At 41.8% G+C, this 15,581-nt stretch overlaps 2 protein-coding genes across 5 annotated transcripts in view; one reads left to right on the top strand and one right to left on the bottom strand.

The window, feature by feature from the left end:
* LOC119723511 (adhesion G-protein coupled receptor D1-like) overlaps positions 1-4,772 on the top strand; it is a 32,920-nt gene extending 28,148 nt beyond the window's left edge. For all 4 annotated transcript variants that reach the window (XM_038194204.1, XM_038194206.1, XM_038194205.1 and 1 more), the window contains 9 exons: positions 437-537; positions 1,005-1,107; positions 1,331-1,481; positions 1,624-1,687; positions 2,330-2,399; positions 2,904-2,989; positions 3,575-3,695; positions 3,920-3,961; positions 4,210-4,772. In XM_038194204.1, the coding sequence (XP_038050132.1) occupies positions 437-537; positions 1,005-1,107; positions 1,331-1,481; positions 1,624-1,687; positions 2,330-2,399; positions 2,904-2,989; positions 3,575-3,695; positions 3,920-3,961; positions 4,210-4,359 (888 nt within the window). In that variant the 3' untranslated portion in view covers positions 4,360-4,772. The remainder of the gene's footprint in view (positions 1-436; positions 538-1,004; positions 1,108-1,330; positions 1,482-1,623; positions 1,688-2,329; positions 2,400-2,903; positions 2,990-3,574; positions 3,696-3,919; positions 3,962-4,209) is intronic.
* A 432-nt stretch (positions 4,773-5,204) lies between these two features.
* Positions 5,205-13,010, bottom strand: LOC119723509 (tyrosine-protein kinase HTK16-like). The gene is made up of 7 exons (XM_038194202.1): positions 12,198-13,010; positions 11,612-11,766; positions 10,904-11,105; positions 9,962-10,205; positions 8,496-8,683; positions 7,417-7,845; positions 5,205-6,824 (listed from the first exon to the last, which is right to left on the bottom strand). The coding sequence occupies exons 1-7, from the start codon at positions 12,561-12,563 to the stop codon at positions 6,687-6,689; spliced, it is 1,722 nt and encodes a 573-aa protein (XP_038050130.1). The 5' UTR covers positions 12,564-13,010; the 3' UTR covers positions 5,205-6,686.
* Between the last annotated feature and the right edge of the window lie 2,571 nt (positions 13,011-15,581).

Genomic DNA, 15,581 nt, shown 5'->3' with positions numbered 1-15,581 from the left:
TTCAACAAATGCGCATACGACTGTAGCACGGATAACAGCCCGTACGACAGTCATTTTGCGCACGAACGCGGCATTGTGCGTGCTCGATCCCATTATCGTAACCGTGCGTTATGGAAACCGCATATTTTTCTTCACCGTAACTGACATTACAAAATAAGGGCAAGTATATGCATGCGATATAATTGAACAAACATGGTTTATTTCAGATCAACGCTTTTCTGGTCATGGTCATGGGTTGTCTGCCGAAGGGTGGCGAAATGTGCACTTTTTCCTGCATGATTTCTCTTTTGTGCCCAAGGGAGGGTTACACCCCATTAAAAACTATACATACATAAAATAGATACGCAACTGAGTTGTGTCTATTTTTGTTGCCTAGTTTATACCAATACTTGTATGACCTTTTTAACCGGATTTTGTATTTTCCTCTCATGGCCAGAACTCGGGCAATGAGCACGCCTTGGAAGTGCTCAGCATCGTCTTGGGAACTCTTTCTGTAATCTGCCTCGCACTGACATTGATACTCTACGCTTACCTCAGGTGACTTTGTGATTTTTGTAAACATCAAAAAACAAACTGCCAATTGAAATTATTAATAAATACCTTACTAGACTGTAATTCGTGAATGACGGTCTGAAGCATCCTGTAAAATCATTGCCTCTGGTATGCTGACATTTTCAAGAAGAGTGGTATTTTTGTATCAATTCCCCAGATTCAGCATGTCCAGGTCATAGTGGCCCAAGTAAAAATTGACACCCTTTCAGATAATTGATAACATTTCTGGATCTAGGGACCCAAATGAAATGAGGTAAAAAGGAGTGGATTGAGAAATAGTCAGGCTTTAATGTAATATATAATTTCATTGGAGAAAAAACATAAAACAGTTTAAATTATTTGTTTTCTGAATGTAGCACTTTTTTTGGAACACTCTGTATTATATGTACCAACTTTTAGCATGAGAAAATGACAGATAAACTCAGACTTTTTTTCCCAATTATCTCGGACAGACTGTTTAAGTTTCTTCAGGTCAAGGTCCACGCCAATCTGACTGCAGCTCTACTCGTGGCGCAGCTCCTGTTTCTTACCGGGATCAATGCCACTGAGAATCTGGTTAGTTTAACCCAAATTTTCCTTCTTCCCTTTACGATAAATTACGGGCAAGTTCCATCTAGGAAAAAAATGGCTAATCCTATTGTTACTTACCTTAATAGGATTCACGTACACTACGGCGCAGGTGTGGCACAATTATGTCCACATCAGATCACGTAGCGACAATCCTGTCGGGTTTTTTTTTTCTTTTTTGAAATAAAGCATATCTTCTTAAAATTATCAGGTTGTCTGCCGGATCATCACGGTCCTGCTGCAGCTGTTTTTCAGCGCGGCTTTCAGCTGGATGCTGATTGAGGGCGGGCTTCTGTTCCAGAGGGCCACGATGGTATCCAGGCAACCACCTAAGATGCTCTACTTGATGCTGGTTGGATGGGGTAAGTTCGTTGAGGGGAGTAGTTTTATTAATTTATTGTGTATTTGTTTTCTAAAACAAAGAAGACATACATAGAGTAAGTACACAATTTGTTGGTAAGACTTAATTATTAGTGCGTTTCTATTGTTTCCACTTTCCTGTAGGTGGCCCATTTCTTCTCACATTAATATCATTCTCTGTTGGTTATCATCAATATGGAATACATGGGTATGTATGTGTTTTTTTATTACCGCGTTTGATTTATATGGGTCAACCGAATTCAGTGCTTGAACAAAGTATACGATCAAAGAGGTTCAGACAGGGTGCGTTAATTTGTTGGGAGAACTAAGTAAAATCACTGGTATAGAAACATGAAAATGAAGGCTGCAAACTGCTTTCTGACCGGATTGACTGGTAGATTAGATTTCGGGAGCAAAGGAAAAACCAAAGTAGAAACCAATCGAATTGTATTTGCAAGATCCCATATAACTACAAAGAAAAAAAATAGTTAAATCTCAATTTCTTGGTTGATCCAAGAAAACTGAGTGCAGTTAGAAGGGAACAGAAATTTAAGAATTGTATTTGGAAACTGGCAATTGTCATCATGTGCCAGCTAAGCTACTGGAATTTACTGACAGTGAAAATGGAATCGGAAGTATAATCACATTTTTTATACAGTTTAATTGAAATGTATTGTTTTTATCCCACACAGTTATGCCTACCAAAAACAATAAGATGCAAGCAGAAATGATTTATGTTAAACTCGTTGAAACCCGTCATTAACAATTTGTTGGCAAACAGTATTGTTTGACGACATCTTTAAAAGTGTCTCCGTTAAGTCTAGTTTTTTGTTTGTTTTTGGAATGGCAGACTCTGCTGGTTGTCTGCTCATCGTGGTCAGATCTGGGCATTCCTAACGCTAGTCATTGTTGTTATTCTGGTAAGTGAACCTTACTTTGTGCCGTAAAATAAACTTTAAGCTTGGAAAAAAAATGGACTGCAAGAAGGATTACATGATTTCACTGTGGAGTTGAACAAGCCCAACATTTTAACAGAATGTTTGACCATTCACGATCAACATGTATCTTCTTTGCCCGTATCGAATAAGAGTCTAACAAATGATTCTGATTCTAAAGCCCATGCTCCATTTTACTATCAATTATCGCTTGATTGAGGTTTCGAATCGGACACTTAAGGCCTGTACATATACTGCTTCAAGGGAATGCGAATACGAAGCAATTTTGACGGAGTTGGAATGTATTCAACTTTTGCTAATTCACAGCCCGAAAACTTGAAGTGATGTCTTTAGGCACGTTATGTGATCTGTGAGGTTAGGCCGATACACTTACATTGAACAGAGGATGTAATGAATAAACTCACTGTTCATACATTGTCGAATGTATTCACAACATAACATGACATTACAATGGCTTCGAAACCACAGGTGAACGTTATCGTGATGATTGTTGTCATGAAGACATTCCTGTCATTGAAGATGAACAAGGACAAAGACAACGCCGACAGAATCAGGTAAAGATATCCTGTCGATCAGTCAATGGACTTCATGTTCATTTATTATCATTGATAAATAAATGTATTTTTATAATCATAGTATGAGGGATTTTTGAAGTCTTTGGTGGCGTTACACTTGCTTTGTGTCTCCCGCCCTCAAGTGTTCCAAAACTCCTTCCGTTGTCAGACTTCTCCACTTTACTCTGCTCAATGAAAAAAATGATATTTTTTTAAAATTTAAATCAGTACAACATTTTTTGAATCCTCATAGAAATAACAGTACATCCATAGTTTCCAAATTTTTGACAGGAATTCATATTACATGTAGTTGATTTAGGTTTAACATTTTGAAAATGATTGATTTACTTTCTTAATGATTTCAAGTCAAATTCTGCCATAAATTAAACTTTTAATAAAACCAAAAAAAAGTTGTTGGTTTTTTTTAATTTTTGATTTCTTTGCCAATATGAATGTAGATCGAGCCAAAAAAACATATATTGTTACCTCCTCACTGTTTCCTTAAAAACAAACAACAAATATAAAATTGTCGTCAAATAACCTTTTGTTGACTACTTGGTGAAATAATTATACCCCCTGCCTCAGGGCTAGTTTCCGTGCCGTAGTCGTCTTGGTCCCAATCTTGGGCCTGTCTTGGATCTTTGGTCTTCTCGCTGAAACATCGCTGGTGTTTAAGTACCTCTTTGTCATCTTGAACTCCTCTCAGGTAAGTGCTGGTCAAAAACGCAGACACGACGATTTTCTTCTTCTGCATGATAGTTAAGTCATTTACCTTGACCCGCATGCGTGGAACGCATCACGTGAATTTTCTGTCTAGTTTTGATTTCAATCTAAAGTTTATTACCCCGCCCTTTGAAATGCATGATGTGTTTACTGCTGCGTCATTTTTTTTGCTGTAACACCAGCTTGAATTCTTTCGTTTAATTGCAGGGCATATTCGTATTCATTTGCCACGGAGTGTTGAATATAGAGGTAAGCAGATTCTACTATATCTTGCAGTTCCAATAAGCACGCATTCCATGAAAAACTGTCGAATTATGGTTAACAAAAAGTACATGGGATTCACCTGTTAATAAGCAGTTTGCTTAGACTAGATGCAGTAGCTATTGCTATAAGCACAAGTCATCTTAGAAACTAACAAGCCATATTATTTTGCACAGACTAGACTTGATTATAGCATTTTCTGTGTTCAACAGTTTCATTTCTTGATCTTGTGCCAGGTCCAGAAGGCAATGAAGCGACGGCGAGCTAACAAGGTCTCCAGCCTGGGGACATCGTCATCCGAGCACACGCAGTCTCAGTCTGGTTCCAAGAAGACCATAATGACCACGGCTAGTAGCGAGGGCGGCAAGCAGGAGGACCGAATGTAACAATACCCCAGACCCACTCAAAGTTGAGCGTGTAGTCCTAAACCCACGGGCGCCGCCTTGTTGTTTGCCGCTGTACCATGCGCTCTAACCGCAAAAGATCTGGACCCAATTTCATGGCTCTGCTTAACACAGAATTCCGCGCTTACGATCACCATTCTGTGCTAACCGCGGTAGCAAAAGCGTTATGCTTATCATGTAAGTACATGTACATAATCCGTATGTAGGTCTAGGCATGGGCAGAAGCCTCAATTCCTCGCTTACCCATGAAACAGCTAATCATAAAGCAGGGCATGTTCTGCCCCAGTAAGCGGAGATTTGTCGCTAAGGCCAAAAAAAAAGTCTCCGGTTTCTGGTATGCGCGCGCGTCGCCGCAGCCATGCGCGTCGGCAAAATGAAACAGTTTTTTTTTCAATACAAGATGATGTCTCAAAACCGCCAAACTCACTGGTTTGACTGGAATCCTGCTGCTGCACAATTTTAACGTGTTTTTAGATGGGGTTATGATCGAGAAAAAGCTTTATGTGGCCTCTCTGGACTCCCATATATTTGCACTAAGTTTAGTCGGGCACCATTTGCAGTCATCAGCCGACATTTGAAGCCCCCCCCCCCCAAAAAAAAAAAAAACAGGTAAAAAAAAAAAAAAAAAAAAGCCGCGTCGCCGCACCACTTTTGGGGCAAGCTCCATACCAGAAACCGGAAACTTTTTTTTTTGGCCTAATGGAAGCATAGCCGTAAATTCGGGGTCCTGTTCTTTATGTTAATTAATTAAAGTCCCATGTATATCTGCCAACATATATAGCTTCAGGTAACCACAGAAAACTAGTGTATAAATGTACGGACTGTGATTTTTTTTGTTAAAAACGATGACGTAAGGGTACAGGCGGATTCTGCCCACTATAGGTACTATTTATTGTTACAAAATATTCCTTCAATTTTGCATGATGCACACTGCTGTAACCAGTAAATAATGTAGGCTGCACAGTTTTAAAAGCTTTTTATTGATGTAAATACAAATAAATGTAAATGTCATTATTAGAACAGTACTTGTGAATGCTTACTTTTTATAGCTGACTTTTTTTCCTTCAAAATATCTCACAAAAGGGCCTCTGTCCAAAATAGTATCTTGCATGATTTAAATAAAGACCTCCTCAGTCTTTTAATCAGTACTTATTGACATGAGTTGAGTCGTCGAAGAAAATAGAAATGCCTTAATCTTCCCTCTGAAGTAAAGTACATTAACTACCACCTTCAATCTCCTCATATACGTGCATATAGTTATTAGATTCTTAATTGAATTCTAAATGACGCTTTTAATTTAATCGAAAACACAAGTTCGAAGGACATACATTTGTACACATTCTTGGTTACTATAAAGCCCTTGCACGTGACGTCACATCCCATGAGTGGTATTTGTTTTGTACTAATGCACGTAGAAGCGTTATTAACCTGTCCTCAGTGAGGGCGTATCGTGCAGTTAAGGAATCCTTTATCATAATACGTACGCTCCCCACATGGTCCTGGCTGGACCCTTTGAACTTGCGTAATTAATGCAAGTATCTGATCACTTGTTTTGCTTGAAACGTGTTTTGTGCACCTGTAGGAGTGTACACCGCAGATAGCGACTTATGGGGCACCCGGAGAGTGAAACCCTTATAAGTAGTGATTAATGGTATATTTTAGATTTCACGGACGGCAGGGCCCTGGCTATTCTTTGGATGTGGAGTATCAACCAATCAATTAAGAGAAATTTTTTTTAATGAATATAAGCCTATACGTGACTTATTGATCTTAAATTTGAAAAATGCACGTAATTAAAATAGGTGTCCAATAAACATGCACATGTATATTGTAAAACTGTGTAAACTGCAACGAATAAAATACCGGTGCAGCTGGCGTTGCTAAAATGTTTTAAAAAAATTTATTTACTTGTGTCAATTACCAGTATTTTTTCTGATAATTGCAAATAATTCTAATATATAATGTGATATAGACCTTAGCGCCACCTATTGTCCAATAGTGCATGTCCATGATCGTCAGTTTTGACCAGTACCCCAGTAGGAAGATGGTGTCACGCGAGTGCCCTATTCCCGTTTACCCCTCCCCCTGCCGATTAATGTCCTGGAAAAGTGACTCGGAGAAGTGCCAATTTGACCCGGAAAGTACCATGTCAAATCTAAACCTAGATTCAGGTAGAAACTTTCAAGAGGGAACTTTCAAGAGGGAGTTACTGGTTCGCAACATGCAGTTCACGGCTGCTGATCTGTTTACTCATCCTCCTGCTGCTGATGCTCCACCTCCCTGGATACCATGGTTGTGTTTGCTGGCGTTTATGGTGCTGGCCCCGTTTCTTGTTCAGCACACAGCGCAGCTGCTAGCAAGGCCCGACGTTTTTCTCCATCCTTGGTGACAGCGAAGAGCCGACCACAACGGCGGATCCTTCGGATGGGAGAAAACTCTTCATGGAGCTGTTAAAAACAAACACATGTACACTAAAACAATGGCGGATCTGGGGAAGGGGTGGGTTGCAACCCCGTCCTCCCCCCCCCCCACCCCTCACCCCGTTGAGACGCTGACTAATGTTATGATACTTAGTCAGGTTGGCGTAGCGGTACTTTACTCGCCTTCCATCGCTGTGACCCGGGTTCGATTCCCGCCTGGGCCAGTATGCTGATGGGGTTTTCAGTCTATGCCCGATTCCGTGGGTTTTCCTAAGAATATCCTTCTGTATTTTTTTCTCATTGTCTCCTCTCTACAGGTTTCGTCAGGTTTGCGCCGAGCTAAGTGCATAGAGCCCTTTGAGGAATCCTTGGTTTCATTACCAGAAATAATAAATAATGTCTCCCAGTTGGCCACAAATTAATAATATATGAGTTTGAATTTGCCCAAGCAACGTTGATACCTGCACATACCAACTGTAACGTATCGATTGAAACAAAACGAACAATCAAGACGGCCGCAACATAATAATGGTCTTTAGGATGGCACTTGATTTAGAGCTAAATTAACGGCGAAGAAGAGCAAACCCTGGTACATGGATTTGAAAATGGGGAAACGTACCTCATGGCACTCGCTAGTAGGTGCTGGGCTCTCTGCTTGCACGTCCTTCGGAAGACTAGGCGTGGATGGAGAGGCTGGACAGGGAACTTCTTCGTCGACATTCAAGTATCTTACCGTCACGTAGGAGAGTCTCCGGGATGTAGACTGCTTGGTGGGGGGTGGTGGCGGGCTAGAGGGCCGAGACCCTTCCTGGCAAGCCGGTAATGAGCCGGGCAAGGGTCTTGTAGGCACCGGTGGGTGCTCCTCCATCTTTACCGGTGCCATGGGGAGATATTGGCTTGGTGCTTCATAATGGTTTGGTGTGCAGGTGTTTGGGCTGATAGGGAGTGTGAGACGCACATGGAAGCCGTCATCATAGCGCATGTAGTAGTCGACAAGGTGCTCGATGGAGTCGAAATATGGACCGTCGTCGATGAAGAAGCGACCGTTCTATTTGGGTGATACAATTAGTTTTCTAAATCACATATACAGCACACCAGGAACTAAATGAAAGGTCAGACTGAATGTCAGATTGTTGTGATGATCCGATGGACCGATCCAGTAAGCTCCGCCCAGTGCGCACGTGGGCAAATTAACAGTGTTCCTCTCCAATGCCACGCTGCACTTTTCCTTCCGCGCGCATCATACGCGCGTGCACGCATGTCGGACTTTAGTGCACGCACGTCGGACATAAATCACGGCTGTGATTGGTCAGAACACCATGGGGCGGTGCTTACTGGATCAGTCCATTGTTGTGATGATGGTATGGCATGATAGGTTGTATTAGCCTAGCATCATTCGCTAATTATTTTAGCCATTCAGTAACAGCATAATGTCGCTGCAGTGACCATTGGATCATTAAAAGTTTCACTAAAGTTGGTCATTTTCTCAAATGTATACAGCAGTACCCCTCGTACGATTTCGGACCAGAAGTTGAAATTTAATAATTTTAAAGATATTTCCGGGAAAAAATATGCATCACCTGTTCTCAGTATGATCCGTACAAGCCTACTTTTAGATAAAATACAGAAAATAGTCAGAGCACCTTTAAAAAAAAGATGAGCTTACTTGACAATAAGCAGTGTTGTGTTTCCTCTTACCCTTTGGTTGATGTCAAAGTTATAAATGTTGCCATTGGCTGCCATAGTCAGCGAGAAGAAGCTACGGACTAGAAACTGTCCGTCTTGAGCTCCTTGCTTATCAATGACGTCCATGGCCATGCTATGGGATAGACTCCCGTGATCCCAGTAACTTCTGATGGTAGGTGGACAGGGAGGCCGGTAACTCTCTGTAAGGTGGTACAGGGATAGTACGATCCAGCAAGATAAAAAAAAAAAGGAATTTACCAATCTGTTCCGTTAAAGGGATAATATGCCACGATCCTTTGATGGTTGTGGCTTCCCCCATTTAACAAAATCCTTTCTTGCTGGAGGACTTTTTTTTTTCATAGGAGAAACTCTTTGATGTATTTTACCATTGGGCAAGCCACTTCATCCACACTTTCCCCTCTCCACCCAGGAGTATAAATAGGTACCGGCATTAGTTGGGGAGTAACCTGCGATGGACTGGCATCCCATCCAAGGGAGTAGAAATATTCTCAGTCGTTTCATGCTACTGAAACCGGAGATAAACGCCGGCCTGATGTATCACATTGGCTAGTGACAAACGTTTTTCTTTTTTAGTAATGCACAGATGTGTTAATATACGGGTGGTCCAAAAAAAACCGTACGGAACCTCATACTTCCACTACACTGAGACTCAAACCATTATACCAATGCATGGAAAATGCATTTTTAGAAGACAAATGAAACCAAGATCGCCCGATTCAGTCAAGTAGTTCTTTCTAGAGCCTATTTTGTGAAGCTAGGTGGGGAGATTTTGGTCCCGATGAATTACCAAACCGTGCCCGGGAATTTGATTTACATTGTAATTGATAGATGGATTGTTATGTAATAATACCCACACGAAAGAAGCGTGCTTCACAAAATAGGTTCTGCTTAAAAAACTTCCTCGCACCGAATCGGGATACTTTGGTATTGTAATTCTTCTCAGAGGATTCTGCATCAGTTGGTGCAGGAGGTTTGAGTCTCACGGTAGTGGATGACAGAAGTTCCTCTTGTTTTAACCACCCTGTATAGGGACCACAACTCGGAGATACCCATACTTGGGTGAAATGGTTGTTTTTCTGCCAGCACAACGTAAAAGTAAAACGTACAGTAACTGCCAGTGATGGAAAATATTCCAAAGAAAAGGACACCGTTCATGACATGTACGTGTTGTACCAATTTAGCCATTCCAAAGTATACGTTATATTCAAGTAATAATATTGGCCTGAGTTTTTTCCCTTCTCCATTTTGATGGACCCTCGGAGCCAACCTTCTGTCCTGGACAGACTGAGTTACTAGCCTACAGACTGACTGACTGATTCACAGAGTATTTAAGCATCTTAAGGTACGGCTACATGCTTCGGATCCATATCAGATCCATACCAGCAAGTCTCGTTCCCTGGCTTTCTTGTTTGTTGCTTAGTTTATGTTTTAACTAAAACTTTATTTCGTCATCTCACCTAGAGCCTTGATAGTTTTCTGGCGATTGAATCGCCTGGCCAGATCAAGCGGCGTGTCATTGTCAAGACTCCGAGGGTGACAGGGCGCACCAGCCTTCAGTAACTCCTGCACGCACTCGGTGTGGCCGCTTTTGGCCGCCTCGTGGAGCGGTACGAATGCGGTAGTGGGCTGGCGGATGGTAGGGTCAGCACCTCGGTAAAGGAGTAGCTTACACACACGAGGTTGGTTATGGAGACATGCGGACTGTCAAGGAGTCGGAATGAAAGAGGAATCAGTTCGTCCGTAGTGTGTTCTTACCAACGCGCATGCGCAATAACAGTCAGCTCCAACTAGGGCCAAGTTCGGGCAAGGACCATTAGTCGACTAGTGGTTGATTTGTGACGTACCTTACGCCTGCGCACTGGTAGCAACGTGCGAACGTCTCTAGTCAAACGCCGGTCAAAGTGTCATCGCAAAACTTCTGGATCCTGGCTCTCTGCTAGCGTTATGAATGCGCGCGGCTATTGGTTACCAGCGAAGCAACCGACCCCAGTAGGCTGGTTCCAAATAGTCGACTAGCGTAGTCAACCACCGTCGACTAGACAGAGTTCGGGCAAACGTTAGTTAACCATTGGTCAACTATAGTCCTTGCGCGAACTTGGCCCTAGCTGTGGGAGGTGATGTGCACCACCACAGTACACGCCCTCTAGCGACGCCCATGAGTTCGATGCTGTCCCCAAAGGCACATAGAATCATTTGCAAACACTCAAAAAAAGAAATTGTTAAAAATATTATGAAAAAAAACATTAAGTTGTAAGAAAAAATAACACGGAACGTCCTTATAAATCGTTGAGCCTGTATGGTGTCATTCTCAAGAAAAGAGGATTTAGTATTACTGTCATGTCTTCAGATTTACGGTGGACAGAGATAGACCTATTTTTTTGTTTTGTATTAACACTTACGTAGAGCGACGTGACAGAGTCTCCATCTTTGCAATCCACACAGGCACCAGCATCAATGAGCGCCTCGGCGATCTCGGCGAGTCCTTGCCAGGCGGCACAGTGGAGAGCCGTCCGCCCATCAGCGTCGCGAGCATCCAGCGGAGAGCACAACGAACTCTTCAGAATCCGATGAACTATGTCTAGGTCGCCCTCCAAGACAGCCCTTTTTATCAGGGAATTACCACAGATATCCTTGTAAAAATTATCTGGATATTTAACTCATGGAATATTTCTCGATGCAAAAACAATTCGGGCGATTCACAATGTAGTGCGCCTCCAAGAGTTTGCCACGGAGGGTTCATTTTCCGCACTGCATTGTGAGAGATTGTCGACAAATTCGCAGCGTGGGACATTTCAGTGGCGCACCCAGGATTTGATTTTTTTTGGGGGGGGGGGCTCACATTTTGTTTCCAAATTTGTTTGAAGTGTTTTTTGGGGTGGTGTGGGGGGGTGGGGCGGGGCGGACTATTTTGACGTTGGTGGCACCACTCCCCCCCCCCCTTTAAATATAAAGAGAACGTTTAGAGTGCCTGACAAAATCAGTTTGAAAGAATTTGTTGCTGTCATGACAACAAGTAAGTTGTTCCATTGTTAAAGACGTACCAAATCTAGGAACATATATGACTCAAAACAAAACAAAATTGTTATTTACTTCGGATCATTCATTACCTGTGTAGAGGTGTGGTCCAGCCGCTTTTTCTGGTTTTGGCAGGTGGGGCTTCTCCCTTACAGAATGCCCCTAGTTTGGATTTCAGTCCGTGGGCTCCATCCATGTAGAAATCAATCAAGGCAACCAAGCCATGGAAGAGTGGACCTTCCACAAGCTAACGACAACACCAGTGGGAGACAAATTAATAAGGTAACAATCAAATTTTACGGAGAGGATACTATTTCCCTGTATTATTATTATGAAGGCTTCATCGCAAAGCTTTTTTCTTTACTCTAAAGAAGAGGTGAACAACGAGCGACTGATTGTTTTCTATTTTATGCTCGCCTATCGTTGAGGGGCGGGGCTACAATGGAATGGATGGGGGCTACAATGAAATGAATAAAAATTTGCACAGGTGTCAATTACCCCAACAATCATTTTGCCGTTTTAATGAAATAATTGCATTACTTAAAGGCATATAGTCACCTTATACAATATCGCTGGTAGACCGTTCATAGGAAACCACCGCTGGTTTCTTATTCTTTGCAGATATCATGATAATCTACGAAGCCAAACATTAATAACAGGAGGCGGCTTTTTGTTTACCTGGTAGTACATATCCCCGTGGCTGTGAATCTGAAAGTGGTAGGGTTGGCCAGCGTGAAGAACCGACACGACAAATTCACCGGGGGCGTCCGCGCCGCTCTCCCGGACCAGGAACAATCCCTGCCTGTTACCGTTCTCTCGCAAGACACGGACGGCCGTCTCCCGGTTGATCTTCCCGTGGAACCACCGCACTTTCTGTTCGTTCTGTTCGGCGTCGGTCTTGTCCTTCTGTAGGAACTCTTCCAGCGGGATCGTCTTCAGAATCTCACCGAGGGGAGGGAGCTTTGGACGGCCTGCCTCGTGAGCGATTCTCGGTAAAGTCCCGTAGTCGTGAACAATTATGTTTGGCGGAGAGTCTGGGTCCATGTTGCCGGGGCGCGCAGGTAGCTTTTTCTCGTCTTGATTTCCTACAGTTTGTTACCCAATGTTCGCGTATACGATTACGAAGTTCTCCTCACAAAGTGTCGGGCCGCATTGAGCAAACAATGAAGAATCGCTAACAGTAACAATAAGATAACTTATAAAATTTCACTCTGGAAGGCTTTACAACTCACTAATACCAACGTTTCAATATACGACAGTGTTCACAGGTAACACTACAGTCAGACTAAAAAGTCACGTATCAAAAATGTTATGCCTGATTTTTCGTTTCTCTGACCCTTTTCAGCTTTGTTGAGAAACGCACATGCAGTTGTGAACACACACAATGAATGACTCAATCATACCGGGTTGCTTTTTCTGTAAACACCCGCTCATCCCGCCTGGCCCTGTAGGCTATACATGTCAAAGCAGGTTTACACTGTTCGTAGAAAAACAGTGTTGTCCCCAAATTCAGGAAGTAATGTAAATAAATATACAACATGTATAACAGTTTCTGACGGAAGCCCGTTCGTGCCAGAAAAGTAAACATTATGGTTATTTTGCGAAATGACGCAATACTTTTGCGAAATAATGCAATGGTTCCGTGTACCAACTTCACACCGGGTATTCAGTGCCCCCAGTTAAATGCAGTTATTGTTGGTTGAATCATTCTTAATGTGCCCGTCCGTCATTGCGTCCTTTTGTGTCCATTGTGCTCAGGTCATGTTGGCGTGCTTTTGATTGGAAGAGGAGGGGGACTGAAACAAGTGTGTTTGATCTTGCCCATTTTTATGGATCTGATCTTCAGAAAACGCTGACATTGAGAGGAAACTTCTGTAGCATTTTTGCCGGGGGGGGGGGATTTGCTGACGGATTTTAAGTGATTGATTTTTGTTTCATAGCTCCCAGTATTGAATGATGTGTGTCCTGGTTTTTTTTTTTAGATGCGGATATAGCAGCTCTACAAGTACCAAACGTTTCTCCGTTAGTCCGTAGGTTGGTTAGTTACAGTCAGTTAGTCAGTTATAGTTATAGTCCATAAGATAAACGTGTATATTGTCAATTGCTCCTACATATTTTGATCGATTTCAGCCAAACTTGGTCAAAAGTATCAGTAGCCCAGCCCCAACGGTTCACATGACAAACTGGGGTCAAAGGTTATCATGAAGTCAAGGTCAAAATAATGTCCAATTTCAAAGGAGCTCAAATAAGCTCAAATAAGCCCATATGACAGAAGTAGAGTTGTCAACATGTTAGTCAAACATAAACAAATGTCCGTGGTGACCTCTTCGTTTGACCTACAGTTATGAGGTCAAAGGTCAAAATAGGGCAAATTAAAAAAAAAACCTTAATGACAAAAGTGTTGTCAACATGTTGGCCTTCGTCAAACATTAACAAATGTTTACGGTGACCTCTTCATCTGACCTACAGCTATGGGTCAAAGTTCAAAATAAGGTGAACACGCATTCGTTGGCCCGCGGCCTCCGAGATCCCATTGAGCTTGTTTATTTTAACACAACAGACAGAAAATGGGCAAATATAAATCACGTGACTTCATGTTGCATCTCACAGTAACAATGCAGGGGAAGTTGTATAATGTGTTTAGGTCTCACTAGATTTTTGTGTGCATCAATTATACGATCGATACTCTACTAAACTACTAATTTTAAACAAATCATAATTTCGTACTACATTTCCTAGCTTTTATAAGGTTTTTTCCCGCCAGTTTCACCCCCCACCAAAAAAAAAGGACATTCATGGCCGGTCCATTTTAATTTTATTTGTAACTACAATGATAGTGCCTTACTATACATCAAGAATCACACAATAATCAAATATAAATATATTTTTCAATTTTTAAATTTGGCATTAACGGGCTTCCGTAATTTCTATTATAGGTTTAATAAGGGAATAAATGTGTGCTCCGCGATCCGGAGGTTTTTATCACTCGTTTAATACCGCTTAGAGTTTGGGTGCTGATAATGATTACCCGAGCCGGAGGCGAGGGTAATTATCAGCACCCAGACTCTAAGCGGTATTAAACGAGTGATAAATACCGACCGAGCACATATTTATTCCTATTCATAAATACCTTATCCGTAAAAAATTTTTCAAATAATTCGTTCAAAAAATCCCGATTTTGTTCAACAAGTTCACTTCATGCTTTTTGAAACATCCCTCTAGCTAAATAATGGAGTGTTCAGCTGACGAGTAAGATGTAAACAACCCTTTTATGGAGATTGACGCGCGCGTAACATGTTCTGCGCGATGTCACGCAGAACGCACCTGGGGCGTTGCGTTTTGAATTTAGAACTATAAAATTCTGACTCGCTTGTAGTGTTGCGCATGCCTACGTGAGGATTGTGAACGTTCAACCAATGAAACGGTAAGAGGCACTGGATTTTTAGGAGTCCACATTTTATTGTGACACTGGAAAAGTGTTTAAGACCAGCTAGCCATGTCTTTATCATCCGTTTAATACCGGCCACGTGACGGGCTCTCGACCAATAGGAATAGCTAAACTGTCTGAGGTATTTATGAATATCTTTTATTACTTTCGGTCGCGCTGACTTGAGTTAAACTCATTTCTATAATTATTTCAAAGTCCAATTTATTTGTATCAGTCTTTTTATTCAGTTCATATTTCTTCTCGCAAACTTCCTCAATTTGATAATTAATGCCTACGCACTGATGAGTGTATTTCTATAATTATTTCAAAGTCCAATTTATTTGTATCGGTCTTTTTATTCAGTTCATATTTCTTCTCGCAAACTTCCTCAATTTGATAATTAATGCCTACGCACTGATGAGTGTATGAGTACCAGGAATTAGGCATTTATTTTCGCAGGGATGGGAGTTACCTATTTTTTTTTCTTCAAATAGCCGGTGATTTCATGTTTTGACATTTTGCTTCCTTGTTAACTTGGTTTATAGTTGGAAACAAAATTCCCGTCCACAGGAGATTTCATGCAAAATGTAACTGTCGATCCATTGGGCAAATATCCCGAATGACAAACATAATCG

The sequence above is a fragment of the Patiria miniata genome, unplaced genomic scaffold (assembly GCF_015706575.1).
Source record: "Patiria miniata isolate m_02_andy unplaced genomic scaffold, ASM1570657v1 HiC_scaffold_17, whole genome shotgun sequence".
NCBI classification, from domain to species: domain Eukaryota; kingdom Metazoa; phylum Echinodermata; class Asteroidea; order Valvatida; family Asterinidae; genus Patiria; species Patiria miniata.
Note: the sequence above shows the minus strand (reverse complement) of the source record. Positions and strands in the feature narration are given on the sequence as shown.

Coding starts and splice junctions, on each gene's coding strand:
- LOC119723509 (XM_038194202.1), bottom strand. CDS start 12,563: ATGGACCCAGACTCTCCGCCAAACATAATTGTTCACGACTACGGGACT. Junction 8,684..9,961: donor GAAAACTATCAAGGCTCTAG/GTGAGATGACGA, acceptor ACCACCTTACAG/AGAGTTACCGGCCTCCCTGT. Junction 6,825..7,416: donor CTACTAGCGAGTGCCATGAG/GTACGTTTCCCC, acceptor TGTTTTTAACAG/CTCCATGAAGAGTTTTCTCC.